Raw genomic sequence first — 26,451 nt, 5'->3', positions numbered from 1 at the left:
GACCTTTGTGTTGCTTTTAGTTGCATCCTTGAATTGACTTACAACTGCCTACCCTTTGCATTTAAGATTCTCTTGTGTTACCATGGTAAATTGTTTGACTCCTGGGGTAAGGACTGTACAAGTGTGCAGGATACAAATCTATGTCAAGCCTGAATTGCTAAGTAACCGGCATATCGATAATTTTATTAGCCTACTTTAATTTACCGCACAGTCACTAAGCACTTTGGCCAAAGACTGTGAGATAAACATGTTGATGCACTGGTGATGCACTGTTTCCCGAGTGCATCACCAGGGCCAGGTGTTTTGAAAACTGATAAACACTAATCCAGAGTTAAAACTTGGCTAAGCTGTTAAGGCATGACTCACGTGGCAAGTTTATACAGCAATGGCTGTGATTTGTGCCAACTATGACTGTGATTTTTACCAGTGAATCTGATTCCCATGATGTCTTTTCAAAATCCCATATATCTGATATTGTTCATTTCCAGAAAATATCCATACCCACCCTAAGGAAGGTTAACAGAAATTCCAAGGGGGAGGGGGTTTCAAAAGCCCAATTTTTTAAAGGAAAGTACATGGATGACACTAAAATGAAATTTCTGGAGGGGTATGGATATTTTCTAGAACAACACATTAGCATGTGTCGCAGCTGCTTCTCCCCAATTAAACTCCAGGATCAGTTAGGTTACTGTACACCTTTAGAGGTGTCTCACATCCAAACAATGTAGTGCATCTAGTGTAAACTGTTGATACCCTAAACCTGTAAATGAAATTAAGGCTTATACAGCTTTTCATTAGACTATACCAAGAATTTTGAAATATAATAAATTGTCAAATAAGCTTTAATTTGATATAGGGGTCTAGGTATCCACAGTTTAAACCGGATGTGCTACATTGCAAGACACCGAAAACTATACGATAACCTTTAAATGAACCATTTGGTATACTTTGGAGCTTGGACTGCTTTTCAGCTAAGATTCTCTTTAAACATTTGGTAGCGCAACTTTCATTTTAGTAGCCACAGTCTGTCTTGACTTGCCTGTGATGGCATTTATTTAACCTGTCATATATCTCAGTTTGTTTACCACACAAAAAGCACTGGCCATTTTCAGAACTTTATCTTGCCTTTTTACATGTACATGTAAAGTTAATGTTAATAAATTATTTTTAGTTACTGATACTACAATATATTATTTGTCGTACATTTTGGCATCAATACCTTAAATACATTACCAATATTTTCTTTCAAAAAAATTCTGCTTCATTTTCCTTTTTTATGATAGTGGTAAATAAATTAGGTACTGGTAGATGAAAGCATTTTACACCTTTTGCTACATGTATAAAGCAGCATTATTCAAATGATACTCAAATAAATTACCATGTATGTTAGATGAATTATTTTCACTTGTGTCATTATGATGCAAATCCTAAACATTTTCTTCTACACCAACATGGAATAATATTAAGAAATATTTTAGGAAGTAGATAAGAAGTACCTTTGCTACTCTTGTTTCATCCATTTAATGGCTGCTCGTTCCTAAAGGAATTTTTAACTTTGGAAAATAGATACATTTATGCCCGATGAAATTAAATGGCATCTCTTTGTCATATCCAAAAATAACAGTCTAACATATTCAAGCAGGCTTTGATATCAACATTATTCTGAGCTTTGAGTGAACAAGTATTGACAAGCTATTGAGACGGCTTCCAAAGTCAGATTTATCCCTATTATTATAAATTAAGCCATGAAATGGTAAATGTAATGTTTAGCACAGCCAGGAAACCTTTGCATTAATTTATTCTTTAAATATTATTATAACTTGCCAGTAACTTGTTAAACCAGAGTCGGCCAACTATTTCATATTTAGTAATTATTTGTAATTATTTTAGTAATTATAATCAGCCATCTCCAGACACACCGTAGAAATTTATTAACAAACTAGATGTCTTTGGTCATCTTCAACTACGAAGGACGAACAACAACAGTAATTATTTGATTTTAGTTTTCTTATATGAATCACATTGCAGGGAAGGGTAAGTATCTTTTTTGTATGCTTACTTAACAACTTGCCATTACATATTACATATTATGTGACATAAAACAAACTTTCTGTACAAAACATTAGGCTCATTTAGCAAGAGAATGGGAACGTCACTTGACAATGGTACGCGCAGTACAAACACCCAAATATGGTCAAGTTAGAACAGAATCCAGGTTATTCTGCGCGCACTGCACAGTCCTCATCCAATGTTCCCGTCCTGTTGCTAAATCAGTCTATTAGCATGTTAGGAACTTGATCTAACTGTAACATGTTCCTAACCCTATTTATACCCTAAGTCTTCTACTGCACAACAGGCTTTTAGACAGAATATGAAGTTTTTGGGGGGTTAAAGGCCCCACCTCAGGGGCGTTTAGAAAATACGCTCCCAAAACATTTTCCAAATTCAAGCATGTAAAGCAATTATTCCACATACTTGAGAGCAGATATTTGACCTTTTCTAAATGTGCTTAATTGCAGCAGTTTTTCTGAAAAAAAGAAATTCCTCCAAGAAGCAGGTATCTGGCTAGAAGCCTGCTTGGGGGTATTGTAAGAGTGGTCATGTAATTTCCCTAGGATCAAACACACAAGAGTTCGAGAGTTGAGAGCTGACTATCACTCTGGCAATCTTGAATATTTGACACTCTTCCAGCACGTCTGCATGGAGTCATTCCTCCTCCTCCATTATTGGTACTAGCATAGGGGCCCTTTGTGGGGTGTGGTCCATATTTAGGGAGGGAGTTGGAGTTGCCTGCCCCTGCTCCCCCAGTAGTTCAGTCATTTCTATGTCATCAGGTGCTGAGTAAAATGGAGATCCCATTGAATAACGTTTGTTGTGAAAGTCTGCATGGATAAGGAGAAAATATGAATGGATGAATGAAAGGATGATATAACCAGTGTTGTTTGGCCACTTGTTTAATATGAAACAATTTCAATTTGCTATTTACAATTCAAATGCAGGCTTGAGACAAATGGCAGGGTTTTTTTTTTTCTTTCATAAGTAAAAACTGTAAATTAAGCTTGAAAAAATCCGACAAATTTATTTCACCCTAACTATCCTTGCAGCTTAGTACAAAAATCTTTCACACTTAAAATTGCAGCAGAAATGTAGCTAGAAAATTAACGTTATGTACAGTTCAGCATGGGCAAAATGAAAATATTACATTGTCAATTTTGCAACTGTGGTGTAACAGGCTTAAAAAAGTCCTCAAAAGCCTGTATCGTTAACACACCTTAGTTGCCCCAAGCACTCTTAAAGTCTTTCTTTTGTTACAGTTGTTATATGTATCAGCATTGACTATTTAGTAATGCAGTAAGCAAAAGAGAGATTGTTTGATTTGAGAGTAAGAGCAGCTATAAAATCCAACAAGGATGTTCAGCTTGGTCACTCTGTAAGAACTATCTTACACTGCTTGATAATCTAACACAGGATTGCATGCAGTTATTCTTGGTTGCACTGCACATGTTACATGTTAAGTTTGAAATGGTACAAAAAAGACTGTTTTGGTGTATAGGAAGGTCAAATGGAATGGAACTTGGAAAAAAAATTCCAATTTCCTCAATAAAGTATCAGTAACAAATCCCTGTACAGATTTAATTAATAACTGGACTTTACTAAAGCCACTCAACATCATCATATCACATGTACATGGTACATGATCAAGAATGCTTAAATCTCAATTAACATATTGTGAACTGCTTTATATATAGACCTTTCCCATATTCCACTCAAGTGTGTATAAACAAAACCAGCAGAATGAGGTTGGGGTGGACATTATTTTTCATTCATTTCTTGTACTTTTGCACACACTGATCTTAACTTGTAACCACTGCTTAATGGAATATGGGAGAGAGAAATTACAAGTAGGTATTACTAGCATTTTTCATTTACATGTGTTTATTTTAACTAATAGCCTGTTCCATGCTCTTGGTAGTTGGGGACGAGTGAAAAAAGAGGGCGATCAAGAAAAAACGAGGGAGGACTGAGGTGAGGAAGGGTGAGAGGGGCCCTCAGCGTTCCTTGCCTTAGTCCTCCCTCATTTTTTCTCACGATCACTCTCTTTTTTTTGTTTGTCCCCAACAACCGGGAGCCTGGAACAGGCTATTTAAACTATTGCTAATTGTCACCTGACAACAACTAACGCAGTTGTCAAGTAAATCAGATATTTCAAACCTGAATAATTCAACCACGCTAGAGTTAAATAACACACTTGTTTACAAAATATCAGTGCATCTGATTATGCATTATAAAATTAACACTGTCACACAGTACACTGCCTGAAAAACAGCATAGCAAAATCAAGACTCTAATGTTCACTTTTAAAGTAAACCCAGTTAAATCAAGCTTTTTATCTCGGGTTTGTAAAACGCCATTAATGTCACATTTCATGTCATTTCATTCTTATTTCCATAATTAGTTGCCAGGTAATAACAGCATTAATAAGCAACAATATTATTATTACTAAAATGAATGTGTAAATAAAGAAAGAATAATTAAAATTAAATAGCAATATTACAATTACATGCACCTTTATACAAGATGCATTGACAGGAGGTTTCGATCATTTTCACTTGAACGATTTCTACGATGGCTCTCACCCTTTTTAGGTTTCGGGGGCTTCTTTGCTGTCTTGAGGAACTGGACTAATAATCCAATGAGCACCAAAAGTGGCCACACCCCCAAAACTATCCACGAAAAGAAGCATGGCTTGAGTCCTTTAAGGTCCTTGTTAAAAACTTTTTGCCAAGTATAGTCTAACAAACGCAAGTCCTCAATGAAGTAGTCCAATCCTGCGATCATTAGTGCACCGCCATAGATTGACGATGTAACAATTAGAAGAACGCGCTTCCACCAGACACTAGCCCCTGCCAAGAGAACTGGGACTCCGATAACCACAGCCACTGGTATTGAAAGTGTTGTATAACTGTACAAGGATGAGAAACCAAGAAGGAAAGCCATCGCTAAAGAGAAGCCAGCAACAATGCCGCTAGTGAAGAGTCCACAGAAAATGACGGTGGTACACAGAATTCCTGCAAAGATTCCAACTGCAGCGGTGATTAGAAGGATGTACTGGATATCTAGTGAACTTCTGATTAGGCATATTAGGTATGTGAGAAGAGCAGCAGATGAAAATCCAGTGGCAAAAAGGGTTATTCTCTGGTACTTGAAACCTTTATGCAGAAAGAACAACAATTATTCTTCAATTAAATTTTTAAGCTCATTTGCTGAAATTGCTTGTTTCTATGTGACATCCTCATTTTTCGAACCTCCAAGGAATAAAAATCAGGTAGTTTGAGAAATGGGGACTATTAATATAATACAGTGTGGGACTGAGAGGAGAGGAATGACGTAGTTCGAGTTATCAAGGGGTTTGAAAAGTTAAGGGTTTGGTTAATGCAATTCAAGAGTTTTCATTGGCTTAGCCATCATGGTATATGAGCCATTATACCATGTGTGTAATTTTCTTTTAGGTATTTTCATTTTAGTTTAATTAGTTTTCTATATTTGGGGGGCATTAGTAGCAAGATAGAGACATTATCATTCCACTCGCACTTGTTGGATGTGAGATCACTATGGCCAACAAGGCACCTACTATCATCTCATATCCAACAAATGCTCATGAAATAACAGTTAATTATACATGGTGTCATTTCAGGATGGGGAAATTTATTCCCTGCCCCCTCAAATGATTACCACCCTTTAAAGGAAAATAACCACACCCAACACCAACAACAAAAACACCTCCCTCTATGATGGTGCTCTTGTAAGAAAACAGAAACTAGAAAATAATCGTCCCTGGCTTAATTAATATCCAAAGTGTATGGTAGTTGCCTCGTGAATGGTCGTGATTCTGTGCGCTTTATTTACTGGATACATCAGAATTTCGGTTAGCCGCCACACTTTCACTATTTCCTTGCTACACTGTAAATTTGGTAAGCATGAAACAAATTGACCCTCGTAAAGCAAATCTTCCCTACCGATCAAAAATATCGATAACTATCTGCACAGAGTACAACCTCTGACTCACAATCAAAAAGCTGTCAAATTTTTTTAGACGAAAGATTGGACCACTTCCCGAAATAATATCTCCTTGACAATTATATCTTATGTTGCTTAGGGACAGTGTTTTGTTTGTAGGAAGAAAACCCGAAGACAACATTGGAAACTAAAAACAAGAAATGAAGGACTGCTTAGACACAAACAGGAGCTGAATTAGAGTCGATGTAGAGGTTGAAAGTGATATTCTTGAGGAACCAAAACGTTTCGCGTTGAACAGACGGACGGAAGTGGAGTGACGAAGTCGATTTCTTTTGTTATTTGGTGAGAACACCCACGCAAACCAAACAATAGATCTGAGCCAATAAAATGTAAATTAGACAAAATGAGTCATTCCACGTTTTAGGTTTTATCTACATGTACCACCGCTATATTTTAATATGTGGATGAATAAAAAATTTACTTTTTCAATCTCTGTACTAAACACGGCGCTGTGGTATCTCTCACAATAAATATTTGGCTATCTGAAATGAAAGTTAGCGTGTTCTACTCGCCCATGCAAATACTGTTAAAAGCAGAATAATAAAAGTGCAATCCTGTTAAGACATTCTATTCCGAAACGTGTGAAAACAAGCAAACGTGGCCTAAACAGCTTACAAGAGATATCCTAAACAACCCGTGGCAGCTCGTTAAGGACTCGAAAAATTACTCTGTTGTGATAAAATGGGCTATCGTTATCGGATCAAAGTCGCGAGTTTCTGGAAAACATCTCGGACGATCATTTGAAAAATATATAAACCTCCTACTGGAACAGGATCTTTTACCCAACCACAAATACTTACAACGTCTGTTCTCCTAAATCCCTTTGATTGTTTCGGTTTCGTTTAGAATAGCTTATGTACTTTCAAAATCTTTTTCGTGATCAACGCCGTGTTGTGAACAGTGTATCTTTGGTGAGATCTGTAGCCTCACCTATTTACAAATGAATAACATACAAGAAGGGTTTTTATCCTCACCGACAATGACGTGGAATCCACCGATTAGTATACAAAGCGAACAAGCAATTCCTGGTCCATAAGTGATGGGAAATTCGAGGTCTTTCCACTCACAGCTAAAGGGTTTATCCGAAGTTTTATTTGATGGGTTATTTGTCGTAGTATCCGATGTGTTATTCGAAGCCGCGGCGGTCGAAGAAATCCAGTAGAGGGCCAACACCAGCGCGCGCAATGGCGAAAAGAAAACGCGTCGAGATCTCCCAATCTACAGTTCAACAGAAATCCAGAAGTGTAATTAGTGAGCAAACAATGAGAGAGTGGCCGAACGTACTCAGCGAACCTTCAGAAATCAAAGCCGCCATACTCACCATTTTGCCGATGCGACGGTCTTAACTTCTTTGTGTACAACAAAATTATACAACAGATTGGATCTTCATCAAGCCCGGGCAGAGATCGTTTCAGCAGAAAAAAGATGGTATTTTTTCTTCCGTCGTTAGATTGTACTTCGATCTACCTATATCAAGAATCAGCAAGACCCAACAGTTAGGCAGTATATTCGTTTGGTACCGCAGCGCCGATGTATATTGCATTACCATTGAAGCGATCGACGTGAAGGCGTATTACAAATTAATTTCGGCCATGCATGCAGATATCATGAATAATTAACGTGACGTGTCACGCATTCTTTGAAAAAAATCGACTTTTGGAAAGTGTACGAGCCAGCGTGCTGGGATTATCAGCTAGACAGTCTTCAGTGTGGATTGTTTTTCGAGCAGTTTTTTTCTAACGTTTACCCGTGATATTATAACAACTCTCATGTCGTGATTTCATTTTCATTTTCGTTTTCATTTTGCATTTTTCTGTCCCAAACATATGCCGGCTCCTGTTCCAAATTAATTTAATCGGACTGAAACCGCAATCACTAAGATTATTACATAACACAGAAAACGGAAAACAGAAAACGAAAAACAATTTTACCTTAAAGTTCTATTTTATTAAAAACTGCAAGAAAAATATATATGACAACTAAACATGATAAAACTAGGTGTAGATTCGTGATGACTATAGTGGGAGCGCCGCCATCTTTACAGTTTTAAAAAAGTGGATCGGCCATCGGACTTTGTGACTTTCTCAGACAATTGGTAAGTTGATCTTAAAAAGATTTTTTTTCCTTTAGACTGGACACTGTATCCAATGAGATATTATAATACTTAGTAAAGGGAAACTGTATCGCAGTCCATCTTGATCAAGTCACCGCTGACATGAGCTGACAAGAAAACTGATCCTACTCGAAGAGAAAATGAACCACGAAAAAAATTTAAAATCACTCCCTTCAATTTGTCGTTTCATGTAGTCTACGATAACAGAGTCCACAAAGCACCTGCTTTCATTGACAGCATACACAAAAGGAAATTGCAAATAACAGGCTACTCTATGAATTGACTCCCTCCCCCATAACAACCATCATTTCCCGCCCGAACCCCCCCCCCCCCCCGCCCAAGACGCTAAAGACGAGAAAAGACGTACAAAGAGGGAGAAAAGGTTTCTTCATTTCTACGTATCTGGTTCAAAATTCCAGACGGATAACTCTAAAAGATTTTGCCGTAAAAATAAATTGAAGAAAGGACTGAATTTATTAATTGAATAGTTATTGACGGAGGGTCGGTATCTGAATTGAACCACCAGTTTTTGGCAATATTGAACACGTTAATTAGTTGCAATGGTGAAATTTGTTTTCTTTTGCTTTTTATGCCAGAGTCCCTCGCTTCTTTCGACAGGAAAATGCGGTTTAAAAGTAACTCAAGAAGGTATTAAGGAAGTCGCATTACAGCTAACATGATTAGCCCGCAGACGGAAGGAATAATATATCTGCACGCGCGGGCTTATGTAATTTTGAAAGTTGTTCAGGAACAATATAATTTTATAGCGAAGAGGACTTTGCTCAATTGATTCCATTCCATACACAAAACACTTATTCCATCCGCTTCTTTAACTGATTTTTCATAGCATTGCTTCATTTGACGTTAAACCTGATTATAAAGGTGAACACGGTACTATCACTGCAAATCGTCACGAGATACATGGGTCGGGTATTTTTTTTAATATCGGAAATTAATCCTATGCGCGCAGATGCCCGGAGCCTCTCGAGGACATCCCTGAACGGCAAACCAAAACGCATCAAAACTTTGAACTCACTATATGGGTCATATTTCTTAAAAAAACAACAACAACAAAGAAACAAATTAATTCAAACTGGCAATCCGCGGCAAAAATCAAGGAAACTTTCTTGCCAACTTCGACGTATCTCTTGATTAACAAGTCAAAATAGTTGTTCCTTTGTCTTTGTTTTGTTGAAAAAAGAAACTGTTTTCTCAGTGAAGTAGCTGGTGATGTCCGAAATGAAAGTTCGCTGAAACTCCTTGACAAATCTTTTATAGTCTTGAAACTGTTTTCTTTCCTGTAGCATTTTGACAGGATGAATATCTGAAATAACGGCGAATGAAAACACATGCTGTAAATTGAATGTGAAATTTATCATTTTCTAATAGGCCTAGTGAGTAAACCATAAATATTGTTTCTGAACATTCTTAGCCACCGCTAAACTTACCTTTTGATATGAAGTTCACGGGGCAACAGCAATTCTCTTTTTTTTAAAGTCTTTTTTTCCGTAACGAAACCCGACCAAGACCGCTTTTGTTACAACCACGCGGTAAGTAAATGACGTATCTGCTGACCGTTTGGGTGACGGGTTGTGTTTGTACGTAGCGATTGCGAGTTAAAAATATCGATATGCAAATTAAGTGACTTTCAGCTTCTTTGGTATTTACTTTAAGAAAACACAGGCGTTTGAAGACATCATCGGGTCAGGGAAAGCAAAACTAATTGCTTTGTATCAATTTTACTCCGTTTTTGTTTTTTCGCCACAGGTATTTATCATTCAGAAAACTTTGAAACTCACTCTTGGTTCCAGCCAGTTAACGGGGAAGGATACTCCCATATATCGGTAAATGTGTATGTGCCGCTGTGAAAGGTATGGTTTTCAGGCAGTTTAGTCGGGTGTAGGGCATAGAAATCAGACAGTTTTGGTAAAGAATATGGTATAATTTACCGGGAAAGCGAACAGTACCTGGGGTTCTATAATTGAAATTGAAACTTCGAAACGAAACGAGACTGAAACTTGAAACTTCGAAACTTTGGTTTAGTTAGCGCGTGTTGGACTACGATAGTGATAAAGTTTCTGCATGGAAAATAGCTACAATAGCAGTCTGGGATAGGGTAGGGGTGTTTGTTGCCTAGGGACCGGTCATTATTTATCGCCTGGGGGGGGGGGGCGGAGGATTTTGGGGGGGATCACATGGCTTTCTGAGAAACGGAAGGGGGGATCAGTCGTAATTGACAGGCTCAAAGGGGGGGGGGGGGGAACCAGAATAACAAAAATGGAATTTCTGGTGGCGGTGGGATCTCCATGAATATTTAACATATAAAACCATGTCAAATGATCGCTTCCTTTTTACGAAAATATGCTATTTAATTATATAATAAAATAATCAATTGTTGTGCATGAAGTATCAGTGACAATGGATTGAAACTGTTTAATTTTTAGTATTTCAAATATCAAAGTTCCATGTTTCAAATTCTTTTATAGAGAATCGAATAGAGTCAATGGAAAAGAGTCAATAGAAAAGTTCATTGAACGCGGCCGAACGACGCGGAATTATTAAAAACAACAACAGCGACAAGAAAAAATATACATATATCATAAAACGTGTTTTTTGTGTGTGACTGTTTCACCATCCTGTTCCCATTACGCTTCCATGGCAGACTCAGCCCCCTCATCCAACTCTTGGACTGCTTTTTCGTCAGTTTCTTCGGGAGAATCTTCGCCCGAGCTTAACCCTTTACCACTTTCCTTGAGACTGGTCACTACCATCTCCATATCATGGGCTAAGTCTTTATCAAAAACGTCTTTTTCCGGAGACGCCTAACTAATTTCCCGGTGAACTCTGCATTAATTGCTGTGACGCTTGTAAAATTCTTGTTGTTTTTGAGCGAATCAAAGACCTCTTCAGTTACCTCTCTTGAGGTAAGTTTTCTCTAGAAGCATATATGCCCTCTGCTATAATCTCTTCTCCTTTGTTTTTTTTTACCTTTCTTTTGTTTTCTTTTTTTCTTCGCGATTGCTTATCTCTTCCGAAGCGAGAGGGAAACTTCCTCTTCAGGTTTATATGGGTAGTCGTCAGCATATTGGAGGCTTTCTGGAATTCTTCGTACAGCACCTTCACTCGCTCTAGGGCTTCTTGAAAATATTTAAGCTCGTCGCTTGCAAACGTCTTCGGGGTATGGTCTTCATGAAAAAGCCCCTTTCGCTTGCTGTCAATAAATGATACATGGGGGGGGGGGGATCACGGCAGCTGTCAACAGTGTTGAGGGGGGATCACTTCGGTGATATAACATTTAAAGGGGGGATCGGCTAAATTTCGCCGTGTTCAGCCCAAAATACTCCACCCGCCCCCCCCCCCGAATCGCCCGCCCCCCCCCCGAATCAAGCATCGACAGTTTTCGTGCATAAATGCGCAAATTATTAGAGACATCTGTCCCAGAGATTGTCAAAACATGCGGACAGGAAAGCAAACCAACAAAACCCAGACTTCGAGCTGCAGCTGATATAAATTAGGAAAGATCGATCTAAAAAAAAGCAAACTTAACCATGAACGATACAACATCTAGTGAGTTAGATGTGGAAGGATACAAAGTTAGACAACAAGAAGGCAGCCTAGCAATGCTTGCCTTTTACATTTCTATCTTCGTCGTGGGTTTGACAGAAAATTCGCTCGTCCTCGTGGTTATATTTGGTAAGAAGGAAAGCAAAACTGTCAACGACATTTTCATCACAAATTTGACTTTATCGGATGTTGTTTTTATCACTGTCGCATCGCCACTGAGCGTCTACATCTACTTTGTACAGCAATATGGATCGACGTTTGTCTGTAAATTTGGATTTCCCATGATAACAGCTACTTACTCTGTGAGCATAGCCACGGTTGCATCGATGGCTATACAACGCTGTTACGCGATTCGGAATCCATTTAAACCGCAGATTAAGAAACATAAGTTGATCATGTGGCTGGTTGGCATATGGTGCTTGTCAGTTGTACTTGTTATTCCTCAAATCGTCGTCACAAACGTTTCTTCTACTCAATCCTGCCACGAAGAATGGTCTTCAAAGGCGTACCCCAAATTGTACACAGTATTTCTGTTTGTGTTTCAGTATGTCTTCCCTTTGGCAGTGATCAGTGTATCGTACATCAGAATCGCTATTTACGTTTCTGAGTCTAACTGCAACTCAAGGCAGTTAGGAACCAATGTTCAAAACAACAAACGTGCAAAGGAAGAAAAGGCGGTCAAGAGAACAATAATTATCATACTGGTTGTGTTTTTACTCTGTATGTTACCAAACCAAGTGACGTATTTTCTCCTGGATTTTGGCTCAGTGGATCAGAAGCGAGCAGCCATATCTTTGTTAGACAAACCAGCATATTTAGACATACCAACATATTTTCATAGCTGCATCAATCCCATTATTTATGGCGCGGTGTTTCGGCAGTTCCGAGAAGGATATGCTCGGTATGTCTCCTATATCTTACATTTCTGCTGTGGGAAAAGTTGTAGTAAGAAAAACAATCATGGCCGAGAAAAAGCTTTCGTAGAAGGTCTGGCCCCAAGACGGAGACGCGGACGTGAACAAGCAGAGCTCAATGAACAAGTTTTAATGGAAGACAATTTCGTAGACATAGGACAAAATGAACATCGGAGAGGTTTAACCGGTGATGGGCCTTTTGGGAATGTCGTCTTGGAAAGTAATGTATAGTACTAGCTTATTTTAACAAATATTGCTGGGCTTTGGTGAAATGGCCGAAGGCTGAAGGAAAAATGTTGTGAGATTTGCAACTGTTAACAGTTCTTCAACTCATTCAGCTTATACAAACTTTATTGAAACATATCTTTTGGCGTTGTTTTTTTTCTGTAATTATTTCAGCATTGTCTGTTTTTAGTCCTTATGTATATAGAGGATATTACACGGCGGCGAGAAGATATGAATTTTATGTTCTCGTGGCAAGAACAATATCTCACTCGTTCGCTTCGCTCACTCGTGAGATATTGTTCTTGCCACGAGAACATAAAATTCATATCTTCGAGCCAACGTGTAATGTTCTTTTTATTATATGGAGAAACCAATTCAACAAAAGCAAAAGGCGGGAATCGTGACGTCATTGAACGATACGACACTCACAAAGGTGACATACGGAAAATACGCCACTCGGGTCCCGGATGAAGTGGCGTATGGAATCTACGAGTGGTTTAGTTCCCAGTAAAACACTCTTCTCCATATAATAAATTTTAATATGACCCCTTTTGATCCCTGATACATATTAAACTATGGTGTCCACCGACCTACCTATATTATGTTCATACAGGGCAAAATAACAACTAGTAATATAAATGTAAGTAAAGCAACTAGAATATATATTTAGATCTGATTGAGAATTCAATATATTATGCTCACCAGAGTAAAAATAACAACTAATATAAATGTAAATGAGGCAACTAGAACATATATTTCGATCTGATTCAGAATTCAATATATTATGCTTCCCCGGTAAAATAACAACTAATATAAATGTAAATAAGGCGAGTAAAATATATATATTTAGATGTGATTCAGAATTCAATCGTTTAAGTTTAACAGTCAACCTTCAGTTTTAATTGATTTAGCAGATCCTGTTGTTGTTCGGTACCATTAGTATTGTGCAATTATCAACTGGATACGTTCGCGAAGTGTTTCTACTATCTTACCAAGAAAAAATTTCTCTAGACATATATTACTTACCAAAGGACGGCTATTTCGTCGCTGATATAATATCAACAGTTTTCCTGTAAATTATTCAAACTACCTTTTAATTGTCGACCTCTTTAGTAAGCTTTTTTTGACAGTTTCTTTCAATGTCAGTAATTTTGGTGTCACACAAACAAGGTATTTTGGTCTGCAGTTCTATTATTAACACTATTCCTTTCAATAAATGTACATGTGCCGACAGCTTGTCCTTTATAACATGGAAGACAGGAAGTTATACTCAAGGGGTTCCTTGAACATTGGTTCCCTCTGTCGTCCCTCAACGTATACTTATACTGAGAACATATTTTACAAGAATATCGAGGCTGAAATTTGCGAAATTTTAACAATATTTTAAGAACAAACCCGCGGCTGGGATTTTGAAAAGAATATAATTGTGTGTGTTGAAACATTGTAAATACAATACAATTATCCGTTCAGTTTAAACCGTATAAATTTTTTCCTTTCTGATCTCCAGACGGGAAAACTAGCCAAAAAGCCAGACACTCAGCACTAGCCGTATGTTCTATGCCAGTAACATCTCTTCAAGAAGTTATGTGTGCCATATCAGGCTTTAATACCCGCAGGCTGTCTTCAAAATTCAGACGTCACTAAATACATTCGAAAACAAAGATGTCATACACTATAATCGTAGAATATTCACAAGAATATTTTCAGCCTAAAATCGGCTCACAAATAAGAATATTCAGCCTGAAATCGGCAGAAAAATATGAATATTCAACCTCGACCAAAAAAACAATATTCTTATAGAAAAGAGTGTACGTATGTTTATCTTTGAGGACATTCTCCCGGCCCTAAAAGTGTTTGGAAACACGAACACTTAACATTTTCTGATGCAGCTACTGAATGGTGACCCCTACATCTGCCTTGCAAACCGATTTGCTAATTCCTCAAATTTAACCCCTTCCCTATCAACCGTTCTCAATAGGCGAATACTTACTTACAAAATGTTCCACATTAACATAAGCGATACAGTTCGTGATCAAGCTACAAAAATATCGGCTCTGAATATTGAAAAGTCATGGCACGATTATAACAGTCCCAAGAAAGTTGGGTCCGATATATTAGATACTTTTTTGTGCGACACGGGTTTAAAAACTCCGAATAACGCAACGAATATATGGGCTATAGGATGACGAATATATACCCAAAATTTGCTATTCATGAAAGGTAATATCTCTTACAACTTGTCACCGTAAGAGCTGCAAATATTACCAATTACTAAGTTTAACAAGCTCTTTAACTGTTTGGAGTTCATTCCTATCTACCAAGACGCCTTCGCTGCAAAATGTAAGCTAGGACGTCAGCAAAGATCCCTTATTGAGTGTCCTGAAAACAAAACCAAAACAAAACTCGTTGGATATTGCCCTTCAGTAGCATTTTTAAATAACAAAACTGACAAAAGTTCAAATGAAGCCTAAAACTAATGTTAAATTAATTTTAAAATCTTTTAAAATCCAAGCTTTCGCCGATCCACGGCATAAACAGGGATACGAGAAATATTCCGCGTAAGGCTAAAAACTCAAGTAATCACTTTGGCCAATCACAAAAAAGGCAGAAAAAACAAACCCTGTGAACCAATCAGAACCCAAATCAAATAGTACATGTATTATAGGTCATGAAATGTCAAGCGGCATGAATGCACATTTGTCGCGTAAGCTGTCAAATTGTAAAACGTTGAGACGACCTACTTCCATGATTTAATTGCCTGATCCCAATAAACGCCGGACTGGTTGCTGGAAATGCGTATACTTTATCAGAACACGAGACAATTTAGAATTAACTTTTGTGACCGTCGTCACTGAAAACGGATATCAGAAACAAATCTGAAGAGCCCATGAAAATGGACTGAAATGGTGAGACTCAAAGAAGATAAACAAGTAGGTCAAAACTTCATTGGTAAACTTGTTAAATTATTTAAAAACAAAGGAAATGCTTAAGAATTGCGAAGCCAAATGACTAGGATGTGTTTTGACTCTGCCAATTTACAGGGGACGGGAGCAGCACGGAAAAGGGCGGGAGGCGGAAGATTTTGGTACGGGAAGCGGGAGAGCAGGGCACGGGAGGCGGAAGGTTCTGACCCCCTGTCCCCCTCCCCCCCCCCCCCCTTATAATAGAACCTCCATCAGTGTTTGTTAAAATAAGCGCTAACATTACTCTCCATGACAACCGTGCCATCACCGGTTAAACCTCGTCCACGTTTCTTTTGTTCTATGTAATTTTCTTCCATTAAAAATTGTTCATTGAGTTCTACTTGTTCAAGTCCACGGCACCTTCTTGGCGCCAAACCATCTGCGAAAGCTTCCCCTTGATCGTCTTTCTTACTACAACTTTTCCCACACCAGAAATGTAAAATATAGGAGACATAACGAGCATATCCTTCTCGGAACTGCCGAAACACCGCGCCATAAATAATGGGATTGACGCAGCTATGAAAATATGTTGGTATTTCTCAATATGCTGATGTGTCTAACTGAGATATGGCTGCTCGCTTCTGATCCACTGAGCCAAAATCCAGGAGAAAATACACCACTTGGTTTGGTAACATACAGAGTAAAAACACAACCAGTATGATAATTATTGTTCTCTTGACCGCCTTTTCGTCCTTTACCCGTTTGTTGTTTTGAACATTGGTTCCTAACTGCCTTGAGTTGCAGTTAGACCAAGAAACGTAGATAGCAACTCTTATGTACGATACACTGATTACAGCCAACGGGAAGACATATTGAAGCGCAAACAGAGATGCTGTGTACAATTTGGGGTACGCCTTCGAAAACCATTCTTCGTGGCAGGATTGAGTAGAAGAAACGTTTGTGACGACGATTTGAGGAATAACAAGTACAACTGACAAGCACCATATGCCGACCAGCCACATGATCAACTTATGCTTCTTAATCTGCGGTTTAAATGGATTCCGAATCGCGTAACAGCGTTGTATAGCCATCGATGCAACCGTGGCTATGCTCACAAAGTAAGTAGCTGTTATCATAGGAAATCCAAATTTACAGACAAACTCGATCCATATTGCTGTACTAATAATACACATGAAAAAATTACTCGATTCTGATTGGCTAAGAGCAGTGCAGTTTAAGCGTAACATCAGTGCAAAAAGTGTAACACCAGTGCAAATTACACATCGAAATTCTGGATTATGATTGACTGAAAGACAATAGGAACTTTTCTAAGAAAATGATATCACGTAAAATGATGACGAAAATTTTGTGCTGAAACTTTGAAAATATTTTTCTCGAATGAGAAAAAATGGCTTCAAGAAAGATCTTCCGGCACTTCCTCCGCGCGAATTTTTTCATGTTTGTATTATTAATAAGTAATCATACGGTTTTTCTCGTTCAATTTGGAATTAATTTGCACTTGTGAGTTTTTCAAAAAGCTGAAATTACACTCGCCGAAGCGGCTCGTACAATTTCAGCTTTTTGAAAAACTCACTCGTGCAGATTAATTCCAAATTGAACTCGAAACCGTATGATTACCTATACAAAGTAGATATAAACGCCCAGTGGCGATGCGACAGTGATAAAAATAATGTCCGATATAGCCAAATTTGTGATGAAAATATCGGCTCTACGGGCCTCGTTGGCTATAATCATCTCATATCCAACAAGCGCGATTGGAACAATTGTTTTATTAAAAACTCCCCCAAAATATAGAAAAATTAACTAAACTAAAAATAGGAACACCCCCAAAAAATCATGCGTGCGTTTACTACTTTTGTTGAGCATGGTATAATGGCCCATAGACCATGATGGCTAAGCCAATGAAAACTCTCGAATTGCATTGTCCAATGATGTCGTTTTAATAATAATAGCAATATATATTTTATAGTAATCAGGGTCACTTTGTTAGCTAGCGTCGCGTTATACCTTGTTTTTGGTTCGGAAAAAGAAAACAGCGACAACTCTTTCCTGAATTAATATGAATAATACTACTCAAAGATACTCTCTGAATGTTTTATACACGTGCAAGTGTGTGTTTGTGCCTTTTTTGCTTTTGGATTTGATCACGCGATAGTCCTAATTAGTAGCAGAATAATGATGCTATTTTTAAGATGGAGTGAGCCTATCTTATTACCATGGTTACAGCCCATCAAGGAAACCATGTGTCACTGTGCTAGATTATTAAAATTGATTTTTTAAGAGAGATGTGAGCAAATGTGTTAATTTATTTAAAAATTATTTTTCCAGGAATTCTAAGTTAACCGCGCTTAAATATTAAATATATATAGACCGTGAAAATTAATTTATCGATCTTGTTCACCGGAAAATTGCAGCCGTTACTAGTTCTGTCAAACCCCTGATGATCTTTACTGTTTGCTGAAATTGGTTAAGAATATTGATATCTTAATATCTTCAGGCTCCGCCCCAATCTTCCTTACCCTCAAGGCCTGGGGTGTTCCTAGATTGAAAGCGCAGTGGTCTCTGAGACAGTGGCCTGGTGCGAGCAAGGTTTGTGAATCTAGACTATAATGCTAAGGCAAGAGGGTAAAACCCCTGACTGAAATTCTTGGGGCGTACAAAACAAAGTTTTTTTTTGAATTAGATGAAGACAAAAAGCTTGCTTGACACGTTCAGTTTGATAGCTCACACTCGCTCTCTTTTTTTACTCTTGTATACATCATCGTTATTGTTTCAGTCTCCTAGTGGGCTAATTGGGCTGTATACTCTTATATACATTTGGGATTTATTACCGAGGTATTTAACATTATGAATCGTCCTTAGTATATACATAATTTTTGTATATTTCATTTTCTTTGCAAGCAGCAAAGTTCCAAACCCAGAAACATGTGAATTATACCTTTTGAATAAAGTTACAGTTTGCGTTCATATTTGTAGAAAGGCGTTTAAAAATGAACCAATCAGTAGTCCTGAATTTTTTTATTTCCTTCCTTCTTTCCTTCGTCGTTCAATCAATCAATCGATCAATCAATCAATCAATCAATCAATCAATCAATCAATCAGTCAGTCAGTGAGTCAGTCAGTGAGTCAGTAAGTAATACTAATAGTAATAATAATAGTAATGGTAATGGTAATGATGATGGTGATGGTGATGGTGATGGTAATGGTAATGGTAATGGTAATGGTAATGGTAATGGTAATGGTAATGGTAATGGTAATGGTAATGGTAATGGTAATGGTAATGGTAATAGTAATAGTATATCTTTATTGCGCCTTACTCTCCAAAGGGAGGTATTGGTCTAGTTACAATAAAGGTTTCAACGTTAACTAATAATACAAAATAATATGTATCACATCCGTATACAATAAATTGGGAAACTCATAGTGCTAATTACTTTTGTGAATTGAGAATCTCTTCTCTCTTCTAGAATGGATATATTTACCTATTATTTTAGATGTAACCGTGTTTTCTGCTCTAAGAAAATACTTCGTCTTCTCGTTATTACTTAAACTGGGGTAATAGGTGTTTGAAATATGTGAGTGCAGCTCACGTCTTAATGTGGTATACCCCCGACAATACATCAAGAAATACTGTTCATGTTCTATGCAATTTTCTTTGCGTACTAAACATGTTCGCTCTTCTACTGGGATTAATGCTCCTCGATTTTCATATTTGCCAGTTTGTCAGTGAGTGAGTCAGTGAGTGAGTCAGTGAGTGAGTCAGTCAGTCAGTCAGTCAATCAGTCAGTCAGTCAGTCAGTCAGTCAGTCAGTCAGCCACCCAGCCAGCCAGCCAGTCAGTCAGTTAATTATTTAATCACTTCGTTCCAGTTAGTTAGGTTTCGTACATAGTACTCCCTGCATGCGCAGTACGACGGCTCTCAAGGAGACTATACACATCACCGTTTATATAAATATATAAATCCATTCAGTTTGATTCAGATGAAAAATGAGTCACGGCAACGAAAACAACACCAGTAGGAACGCTTGCAGAGGCGACTTTATTATTACTAGAGAAATTTCAACGATTTATATTCCTAACCACATCAATTTTACTAACGAAAAGGCACCGTAACGCAAGCTACCTGCTAAACTGAACGATTTGCTGAATTCTGTAACAAATTAAATGTTTTATAATAATTAATTGGCTAGAGCTCTATCGAGAAGACGAATCAATATCCATGTCACATCGCATGTGATGCCTACAATGGTGGGTAAAACACACAGCTTATGCTAAAGTTATTTTCTCCCGTTGAGCCAACGGTTCTCCACTCCTTTGATTCCACGTCAAGGCACTCGATGGAATTAGCTCCTCGTCCACCGATGCAGTAAATTTGATTATTTTGTGACACGAGTCCAAAATCATTTCTACATTCTCGCATGCTTTCCTCCATAACAGTCCAAATTTTAGCTTTAGGGTCGTAGACTTCTACAGTGTCCAGGCTTCGCTCGTTATTCCTACCACCGACAGCGTACACAAGGCCATCTACTACGCATGCGCCTAGCAGAAAGCGTGGTAAGTTCATGGGCTTCAAGGTAGTCCACTTTTCTTGTTTTGTGTCAAAGCGTTCTGTGCACGCTAAGGCTCCTTCTGGACTGTGGCCTCCAATAACGTATAATTTGCCGGACAGGAACGCCACACCTGAGAACGAGAGGTGAGGTGTGGTGCGTTACAAAGTCCATTAAATTCAATTTACAACTAATATATCAAGTTCAGCTTTGGTTTAAGAACAATTCCATAATCTCTTCACCTTCAATCACCTCACGACTTCAGGTAGAAAACGATATTATGGTTTCGTTTCCTCATTTTACTTGAAGATGAACTATGAAACGCTTTACTAGACGCTATATGTGGTACAATGAAGGTTTGTCCACGCGCGCGAAATCATGGGGACGTCTTCTGGTAATGCAAAGGTCTTAAGTCATTTCCTCTATAAGGGAAACGTGGTTTTTGTCAGAAGATGACGCAATGTGCATCTTTCCATTGATAAAAGCATTATGAACTCACCGAGAACTTCAGTTTGTGGTTAAAAAGAAATTTAAGTTCTACTGATGTTGGAAATTAAAAGGAGATAAAAGCAAAAGGTTAAGACTGCATACGAGCGATGTAGCCCATTAGGCCGGCGCTTTTCTCCGGTTTCTATGGCATAAAGCAACCAGGAGTATTTTTTTACTCTCCCTCAGATGGGATTCTAGTCCATCGCAGGGTTACCCCCAGCATTAAATTTGCCGGTACCCATTTGCACACCTGGCTGGAGAGAGGCATTCACTGTGAGAGTTAAGTGTCTTACCCAAGAACACAAAACAATGTCTTCGGCCAGGGCTCGAACCTAGACCGCTTGATCTGCATGGTCGAGGGTGCTAACTAGTAGAACTGTATTAAATACTTACCAGGGCATCTCCTGCGGGTACTCATGTCGGGTAGGTCCATCCACTCGTGTGTCTCTAAATCAAATTTACAGGCTCCTTCTCCTCTCTGCCTTCCTCCCACCACGAAGATGCAGTCCTTTCCTGCACACACGCCAGAGTCATGGACATTAACACCTACACAGAATAGTGTCAGAATAGTCAGGCAAGTCACTTTGGCCGGAAAGGTAAAGAAAAAAAATGGAAATCTAACAAGCCAGAGATAAGTAGTCCGCTCAATTCAAAGTACAGGCCGACTTTTGCTTTTGAATCTTTTTACGACAACACTGTAAAGGTACATGAGAATTAGCGTGCTAAAGTGTAAACTATCGTTCTAAGATACATCATTTTCAAGGTCTCTTTTCTCCTTCATCGACTACAACTCTCATGCAAAGGCCGGACTCGCAAGAGAATTCTGCCAGTTTACATTTTAAAATAATATTTCCTAGATCTTGACAATCACATTGTGTAGAAAAAAGCTTACTCAAACAAAAACAAGACGCAGCTTAGTTCAGCTATATATTCTCCGAGTTATCAGATGGACTTCAGGGTAATGAGTATATTAATACGTAGGATTCTTTCCTACCTTCTCCAACTTCAGTCCAACAAAGCTCCAATACACTAAACTTGTCGACTTTGATATTTGACACACAATAAAGATCCTGACCCACTACAACTGCACAGCGGTTTTCCCTCAGACTCTCCACAGGCCCTGTCGGTGACATCTCGGGACACCGAACGCATGCGCACTTGACGTTATCGAATCGCTCCACGAGGTTAGTTCTGCAGCTGATGACGTAGATAACGTCTTGCGGTTTCCTTGCAAAGTCTGATTTAGGCGCTCGTGCACTTTCTCCAGAAACAGCCTGTTTTTCCAAAGCATCTCTGACTCGCTCGACGCAAATGTTGTATTTCTCGCACAGATTTGGTATGATTTCTTTTGTGAGATACTTTGACGGGATCTGCTCAAAACGGACTTCCTTGAACACACCTTCTGCTTTGCTTTCTCTGCGTGGTTCAGTTTAAAAAGAAAAATACTTTGTTATGCATGCGTTGATTTTCCATGCATATGCTTCCCAGTCTGTTACTTTTTTACCCTCCCACTCCCAAGAAGTGACATAAGGTACAAGATATCATTACCTACTCATTTTGATATGGTAGCTCCACGATCGAGCAGGCGAGATGAACCAACTCGTGAGCTGAGGGGGGACAAGGGGGGGGGGGGGGAGCAAGGGAGGGTCTTGTCACGAAGTCACGATAGTAAATTTTCGATTTCACGAATCACTAAGGTCACGGAAAAAATCTTATCACAATGCAGTGAAATTCAGCTACGAACTCAACTTTAGACATTCACGATTTATTTCTTGTCTATTCACGATTCACAGCCAAGGACTTTTGCATTTCACGCCTCACGGAATACACTTCAATCACGATTCACGGAACAGATTTTTTTTTTTTTTTATCAAATCAGGATTCACAGAGCACAAAAAAAAAAAACCGGATCACGGCGTCACGAAATTACCCTTGGCCCCCCCTCTGAGCTGTGAATAGCTATTCAACCAGGCAAGTTGAGCTATTTTGCCCGCTCGGGATTACCCGCTGTCTCCCGCAAGAAATGGTATTATGTCTGTTGGTTATGCCATATAAAAAAGTCTTCATTGACCAAACTTTCCTTTTTTACGTGTTTACCTGCATGTTTATGGACCTGGACTGCTCTGGGTCCATAAACACACAAAAAAAGAATTTGGCGAATATTCAGCAATCTTTACCGAACAAACTTGGTCAATAACTGAAAGGACATTGCATGGGTCACTTGGTGTGACATTTGAACACCAAAAAGACCTCGTAGAGATGTGCAGACGTCTGGAAGGCTACCTGCTTCTATTTCAGAATGGATTTACAGCCCCTGTAACTTGCGCATCATTTTTCACTTAAACCGTTAAAGTCATGTAGAAGAACACACGAGTTAAACCTTATGTGTTGTTTAGGAAAATCAAACACTAAAAATACCAAAAGTATATTGATTAATTTTGTTGGAGAGTTGCTTTTCAGGTTTTGAACACTGACTTCTTGACCATATCTATGAGTTCATTGATGTTTGTTGGTATTGGTAATTTATGAAATTCCTCATAAAAATACTTTGTAGTGGTAAATCATATCTGGTCTTGTGGTTCGTAGCTTTGTTTTTGCACGGCCAGTGATCGGCACGTGAGCATTAGGGGAAAATAATACCCTGGAAGCAGCCAATCAGAACCTTCGTTACATCGCCTACAAACACCAGTCATATATTAATAATGGTATTATTAACGAAGTTTTTTTTTTTTTTTTTTTTTTTTTTTTTCAAAATACGTATAACCAACAGTTTCAGAATCTCTCCTTACCGTCCACTTGTGTCCTGCCTAAACCACCTGTACACTGCTTCGTACACAGTCTCCTCGCGTTTGACTCGCAGATTTTCGCTTCTGATAACTTCAATAAGGTGTTCAGCGGACATCGCCAGAAAGTCAGGCTCTTTGACCAAACTCTTGAAATTCCAGTCTACGAAACGATCGATTTTAGCTTTGAAATTTCTCTGCTTTAGTTTGTGTGCAAGGCTTTGAAACCTCAGACAGTTAGAAGCGTGAAGGTTTGAGAGGATAAATTCCTGAAGCTCGTCAACAATTGCTTCTATCTGCAAGAAATTAACGCACTATGATGTTGAAGGTCTTAATAGTATTCAGGGGTACCAAAAAGGTGCGATTCGATAAAGTTTAATAAAGTTAGGGAGATATTTTTCTAGTTACGTAATCTGTCAGGCGTTCCAGCTATGTAGCGCGAGCGAGGAATTTAGTTTTTGGCGTGAAAATTTGGACACTTTTTAAGCCCCGAAAACAAGCGCTCAATGTTTAAGTGCGAACTTAATATTCTACTTATAAAACCTCGTTTTTATTTGCCTCAGGGATTACGCCATTTTGCTAATGCAAATATTTCCTAGTTCCATTCCCTTGTGGGGGCAAGAAGTGATCACTCGGCCAAAAATGGCCTCATTAATTCATTAAACAGGTCAAATTTTGCCCCCCGCAGGGGACTGGAGCTAGCATTAGCAAAATGGTGCAATCACTACCATTAACCATGACATTCTAGCTTTATCGGGTCAGTGACTTAATATCGCAGACTATTAGGATGGCAGTCGCGTCGTCCGTTTGGCTAATTGCGAATTTGGGTGCTATAATTAACATTTTTCACTGAAGTATATATTCACCGAGGTGGAGGTGAAAATATTTACCTCACCAGTTGGCGGCTTAATATATATCCACCGCTTTCACCACGGTAAAAGATGAGGTGTATATAGCACACAAGCTGAATACCTGGCTGACCAAGAAAGTATTTTATTCGTTACATTAAACCGACAAATTCTCGGAAATTTCATGCTCTCTGCTTTGAGATGAACAGCAATTTGCTAAAATGACCTCCGAGTTGACCAATCAAAATGCACGAAAAGCACTATTTACGTGTGTGGTATACACTAATGGCCGATATTTTACGATAGCTCAGCAAATCAGATTAGAGCAGCACTTGCATTAGCATACTAATGACTATGATTATTCATTCAGTCGGTGAAATAGATGGATTGGCCTATATGACTTCTATTATGGTTTTGAGTAATATGTTAGAGGACCTCAGTGGTTACCATCATAGGTTTACTAAATTAATAGAACCACTGACAGATGTACCAGCTTTTCGAAATATAGGGACAAAACTGCATCATAATATTGACAAGAGAGACAGTCAGTCGAATAGCTTAATAAAGACACCCGTTGCCATCAGTCATATTTTGATATCAGATGCGATTTTGAAAATCAAGTTTTGTAATGAAATTCGCCCAAGAGCATGGTTACTTATAGGAAGTCTGAAAGTGCAATCAAAGAAAAATATTTAGAACGAAATGGAGGCGTCTAAAGGTGCTGTGAAACAAATCCGAGTGAATTTTCTTCATCACGTTATTAAATTATGTTCAGCCCCTCTTTAGCGCCCAAGAAAGTGAAAAAAGTCGCATTAAAGGAGAAATAAATAGTCATAATTATATCCTTACTATTTAACCAAAAATTGCATTGTATAATTATTTAAACACGAGGTAATAACACAAAGTAATTAAAAGCAATTTCCTTTTTTTTTTTTTTTTTTTTCAGTCTGAAACAAGCCGGTCTCCGTCGAACGATAGGGTTTGAATAAATCACGAACAAACTGACAAGCAATATATTTTAGCGTAACGCAAATATTGAAGCAGGAAAAAAGATTTTTTTTGGAATTGCCCTGAACATATTTTCTGCTTAATTTTTAGCTCGGTATAGAAACGAAATATGAATCTAACAGATTGTCCCTGTTGCTGCACATAACAGATTGTCTCTACTAGCGTACTGATAACAGCCATGATCGGAGGTAATATATTCGTGAAAAAAAAATTATCTTACAGATCCTAAAAATAATGCTTTGAATTGAAGAAAAATTGTTGCAAACCTGCAAGAGCGAGGCCAGCGATAGTAACTCTTCACAGTCTTCTTGATTGATGGACAGCTTTCCAGAATAGAAATAATCCAAAATCGTGCGCAACGCGTCTCCTCGAAAATTGCTCGGTAAGTTGACCTCTTGGTGGCGTGAGCCGGCGTTTTCCGAAACAAAAATGTTTCGAAAATACGGCGAATTACCCGCGAGAACTAACCGGTGGGCTGAAAAACTTACATTGCCTACTGTCAAAGTGACATCGCAGAGTTCCATATTTGATCTCATATTGTGAAAACAATCGAATATGGCGACAAAATGAGACGAATTGGAGTTATGGTTAATCTGTTTACAAGGCGAGAACGAGCTGTTTTGCTTTGAACTGGCCATTTTTTTAACTTCAGATGAAGATTAAGATTTAGATTCGCAATGTTCTTTCGTGCGCCCGGTCGCAAATGCTAGGCTTTATGGTAATTCTTTCTCCATATTCGCCATGGCTTCATCAATATGCACCGTGAATTAAGACGCTGATGTTTCTGGGAGGATTGCTTATCTTTTCAGCTGCGGGATTTGACGTGTATTTTAAAAAGAAGTCCTTGATTTATTGATGTGTCACGAAAAAGACCAATCAAATTGAGCTGGATCCCCATTTTAGACAACTTCTGTGCAAATAAAACACCTCAAATGAATCAAAGTGCTTTATGCATTGT

At 38.4% G+C, this 26,451-nt stretch overlaps 3 protein-coding genes and 1 long non-coding RNA gene across 4 annotated transcripts; 1 reads left to right on the top strand and 3 right to left on the bottom strand.

Moving 5' to 3' along the window:
• Window positions 1-1,026: 1,026 nt before the first annotated feature.
• LOC110051657 (transmembrane protein 198-like) lies at window positions 1,027-7,831 on the bottom strand. Its single transcript, XM_020757706.2, has 4 exons — window positions 7,400-7,831; window positions 7,053-7,296; window positions 4,638-5,210; window positions 1,027-2,882 (listed from the first exon to the last, which is right to left on the bottom strand). The coding sequence occupies exons 1-4, from the start codon at window positions 7,400-7,402 to the stop codon at window positions 2,707-2,709; spliced, it is 996 nt and encodes a 331-aa protein (XP_020613365.1). The 5' UTR covers window positions 7,403-7,831; the 3' UTR covers window positions 1,027-2,706.
• Window positions 7,832-9,227: 1,396 nt separating this feature from the next.
• LOC149106368 (uncharacterized) lies at window positions 9,228-9,875 on the bottom strand. Its single transcript, XR_016209936.1, has 2 exons — window positions 9,640-9,875; window positions 9,228-9,515 (listed from the first exon to the last, which is right to left on the bottom strand). It is a non-coding gene; the product is annotated as an uncharacterized LOC149106368 (long non-coding RNA).
• Window positions 9,876-11,576: 1,701 nt separating this feature from the next.
• On the top strand, window positions 11,577-14,683 carry LOC110051646 (galanin receptor type 1-like). The gene has a single exon (XM_020757696.2). The coding sequence runs from the start codon at window positions 11,740-11,742 to the stop codon at window positions 12,898-12,900; it is 1,161 nt and encodes a 386-aa protein (XP_020613355.1). The 5' UTR covers window positions 11,577-11,739; the 3' UTR covers window positions 12,901-14,683.
• Window positions 14,684-19,102: 4,419 nt separating this feature from the next.
• Window positions 19,103-26,296, bottom strand: LOC110051663 (kelch-like protein 25). The gene is made up of 5 exons (XM_020757716.2): window positions 25,760-26,296; window positions 23,644-23,933; window positions 21,849-22,270; window positions 21,248-21,400; window positions 19,103-20,498 (listed from the first exon to the last, which is right to left on the bottom strand). Exons 1-5 carry the CDS (start codon window positions 26,129-26,131, stop codon window positions 20,059-20,061), a joined length of 1,677 nt encoding a protein of 558 aa, XP_020613375.1. The 5' UTR covers window positions 26,132-26,296; the 3' UTR covers window positions 19,103-20,058.
• Between the last annotated feature and the right edge of the window lie 155 nt (window positions 26,297-26,451).

Source organism: Orbicella faveolata, unplaced genomic scaffold (genome assembly GCF_042242905.1).
Source record: "Orbicella faveolata isolate gen_17 unplaced genomic scaffold, um_ofav_v1 contig_3, whole genome shotgun sequence".
Taxonomy (NCBI): domain Eukaryota; kingdom Metazoa; phylum Cnidaria; class Anthozoa; order Scleractinia; family Merulinidae; genus Orbicella; species Orbicella faveolata.
The sequence above is the reverse complement of the archived record's forward strand: the minus strand, read 5'-3'. Positions and strand labels throughout refer to the sequence as shown.

What these genes read in the sequence shown, in the direction of transcription:
- LOC110051657 (XM_020757706.2), bottom strand. An exon ending in TGGATTCCACGTCATTGTCG is followed by an intron (nt 5,211 to 7,052) that starts GTGAGGATAAAA and finishes TTCTGCATAAAG; the next exon opens with GTTTCAAGTACCAGAGAATA. An exon ending in GCCCCCGAAACCTAAAAAGG is followed by an intron (nt 2,883 to 4,637) that starts GTGAGAGCCATC and finishes TTATCCATGCAG; the next exon opens with ACTTTCACAACAAACGTTAT.
- LOC110051646 (XM_020757696.2), top strand. Translation starts at nt 11,740, where the DNA reads ATGAACGATACAACATCTAGTGAGTTAGATGTGGAAGGATACAAAGTT.
- LOC110051663 (XM_020757716.2), bottom strand. Translation starts at nt 26,131, where the DNA reads ATGGCCAGTTCAAAGCAAAACAGCTCGTTCTCGCCTTGTAAACAGATT. An exon ending in CGCTGGCCTCGCTCTTGCAG is followed by an intron (nt 23,934 to 25,759) that starts GTTTGCAACAAT and finishes AATTTCTTGCAG; the next exon opens with ATAGAAGCAATTGTTGACGA. An exon ending in TACCCGCAGGAGATGCCCTG is followed by an intron (nt 20,499 to 21,247) that starts GTAAGTATTTAA and finishes TCTCGTTCTCAG; the next exon opens with GTGTGGCGTTCCTGTCCGGC.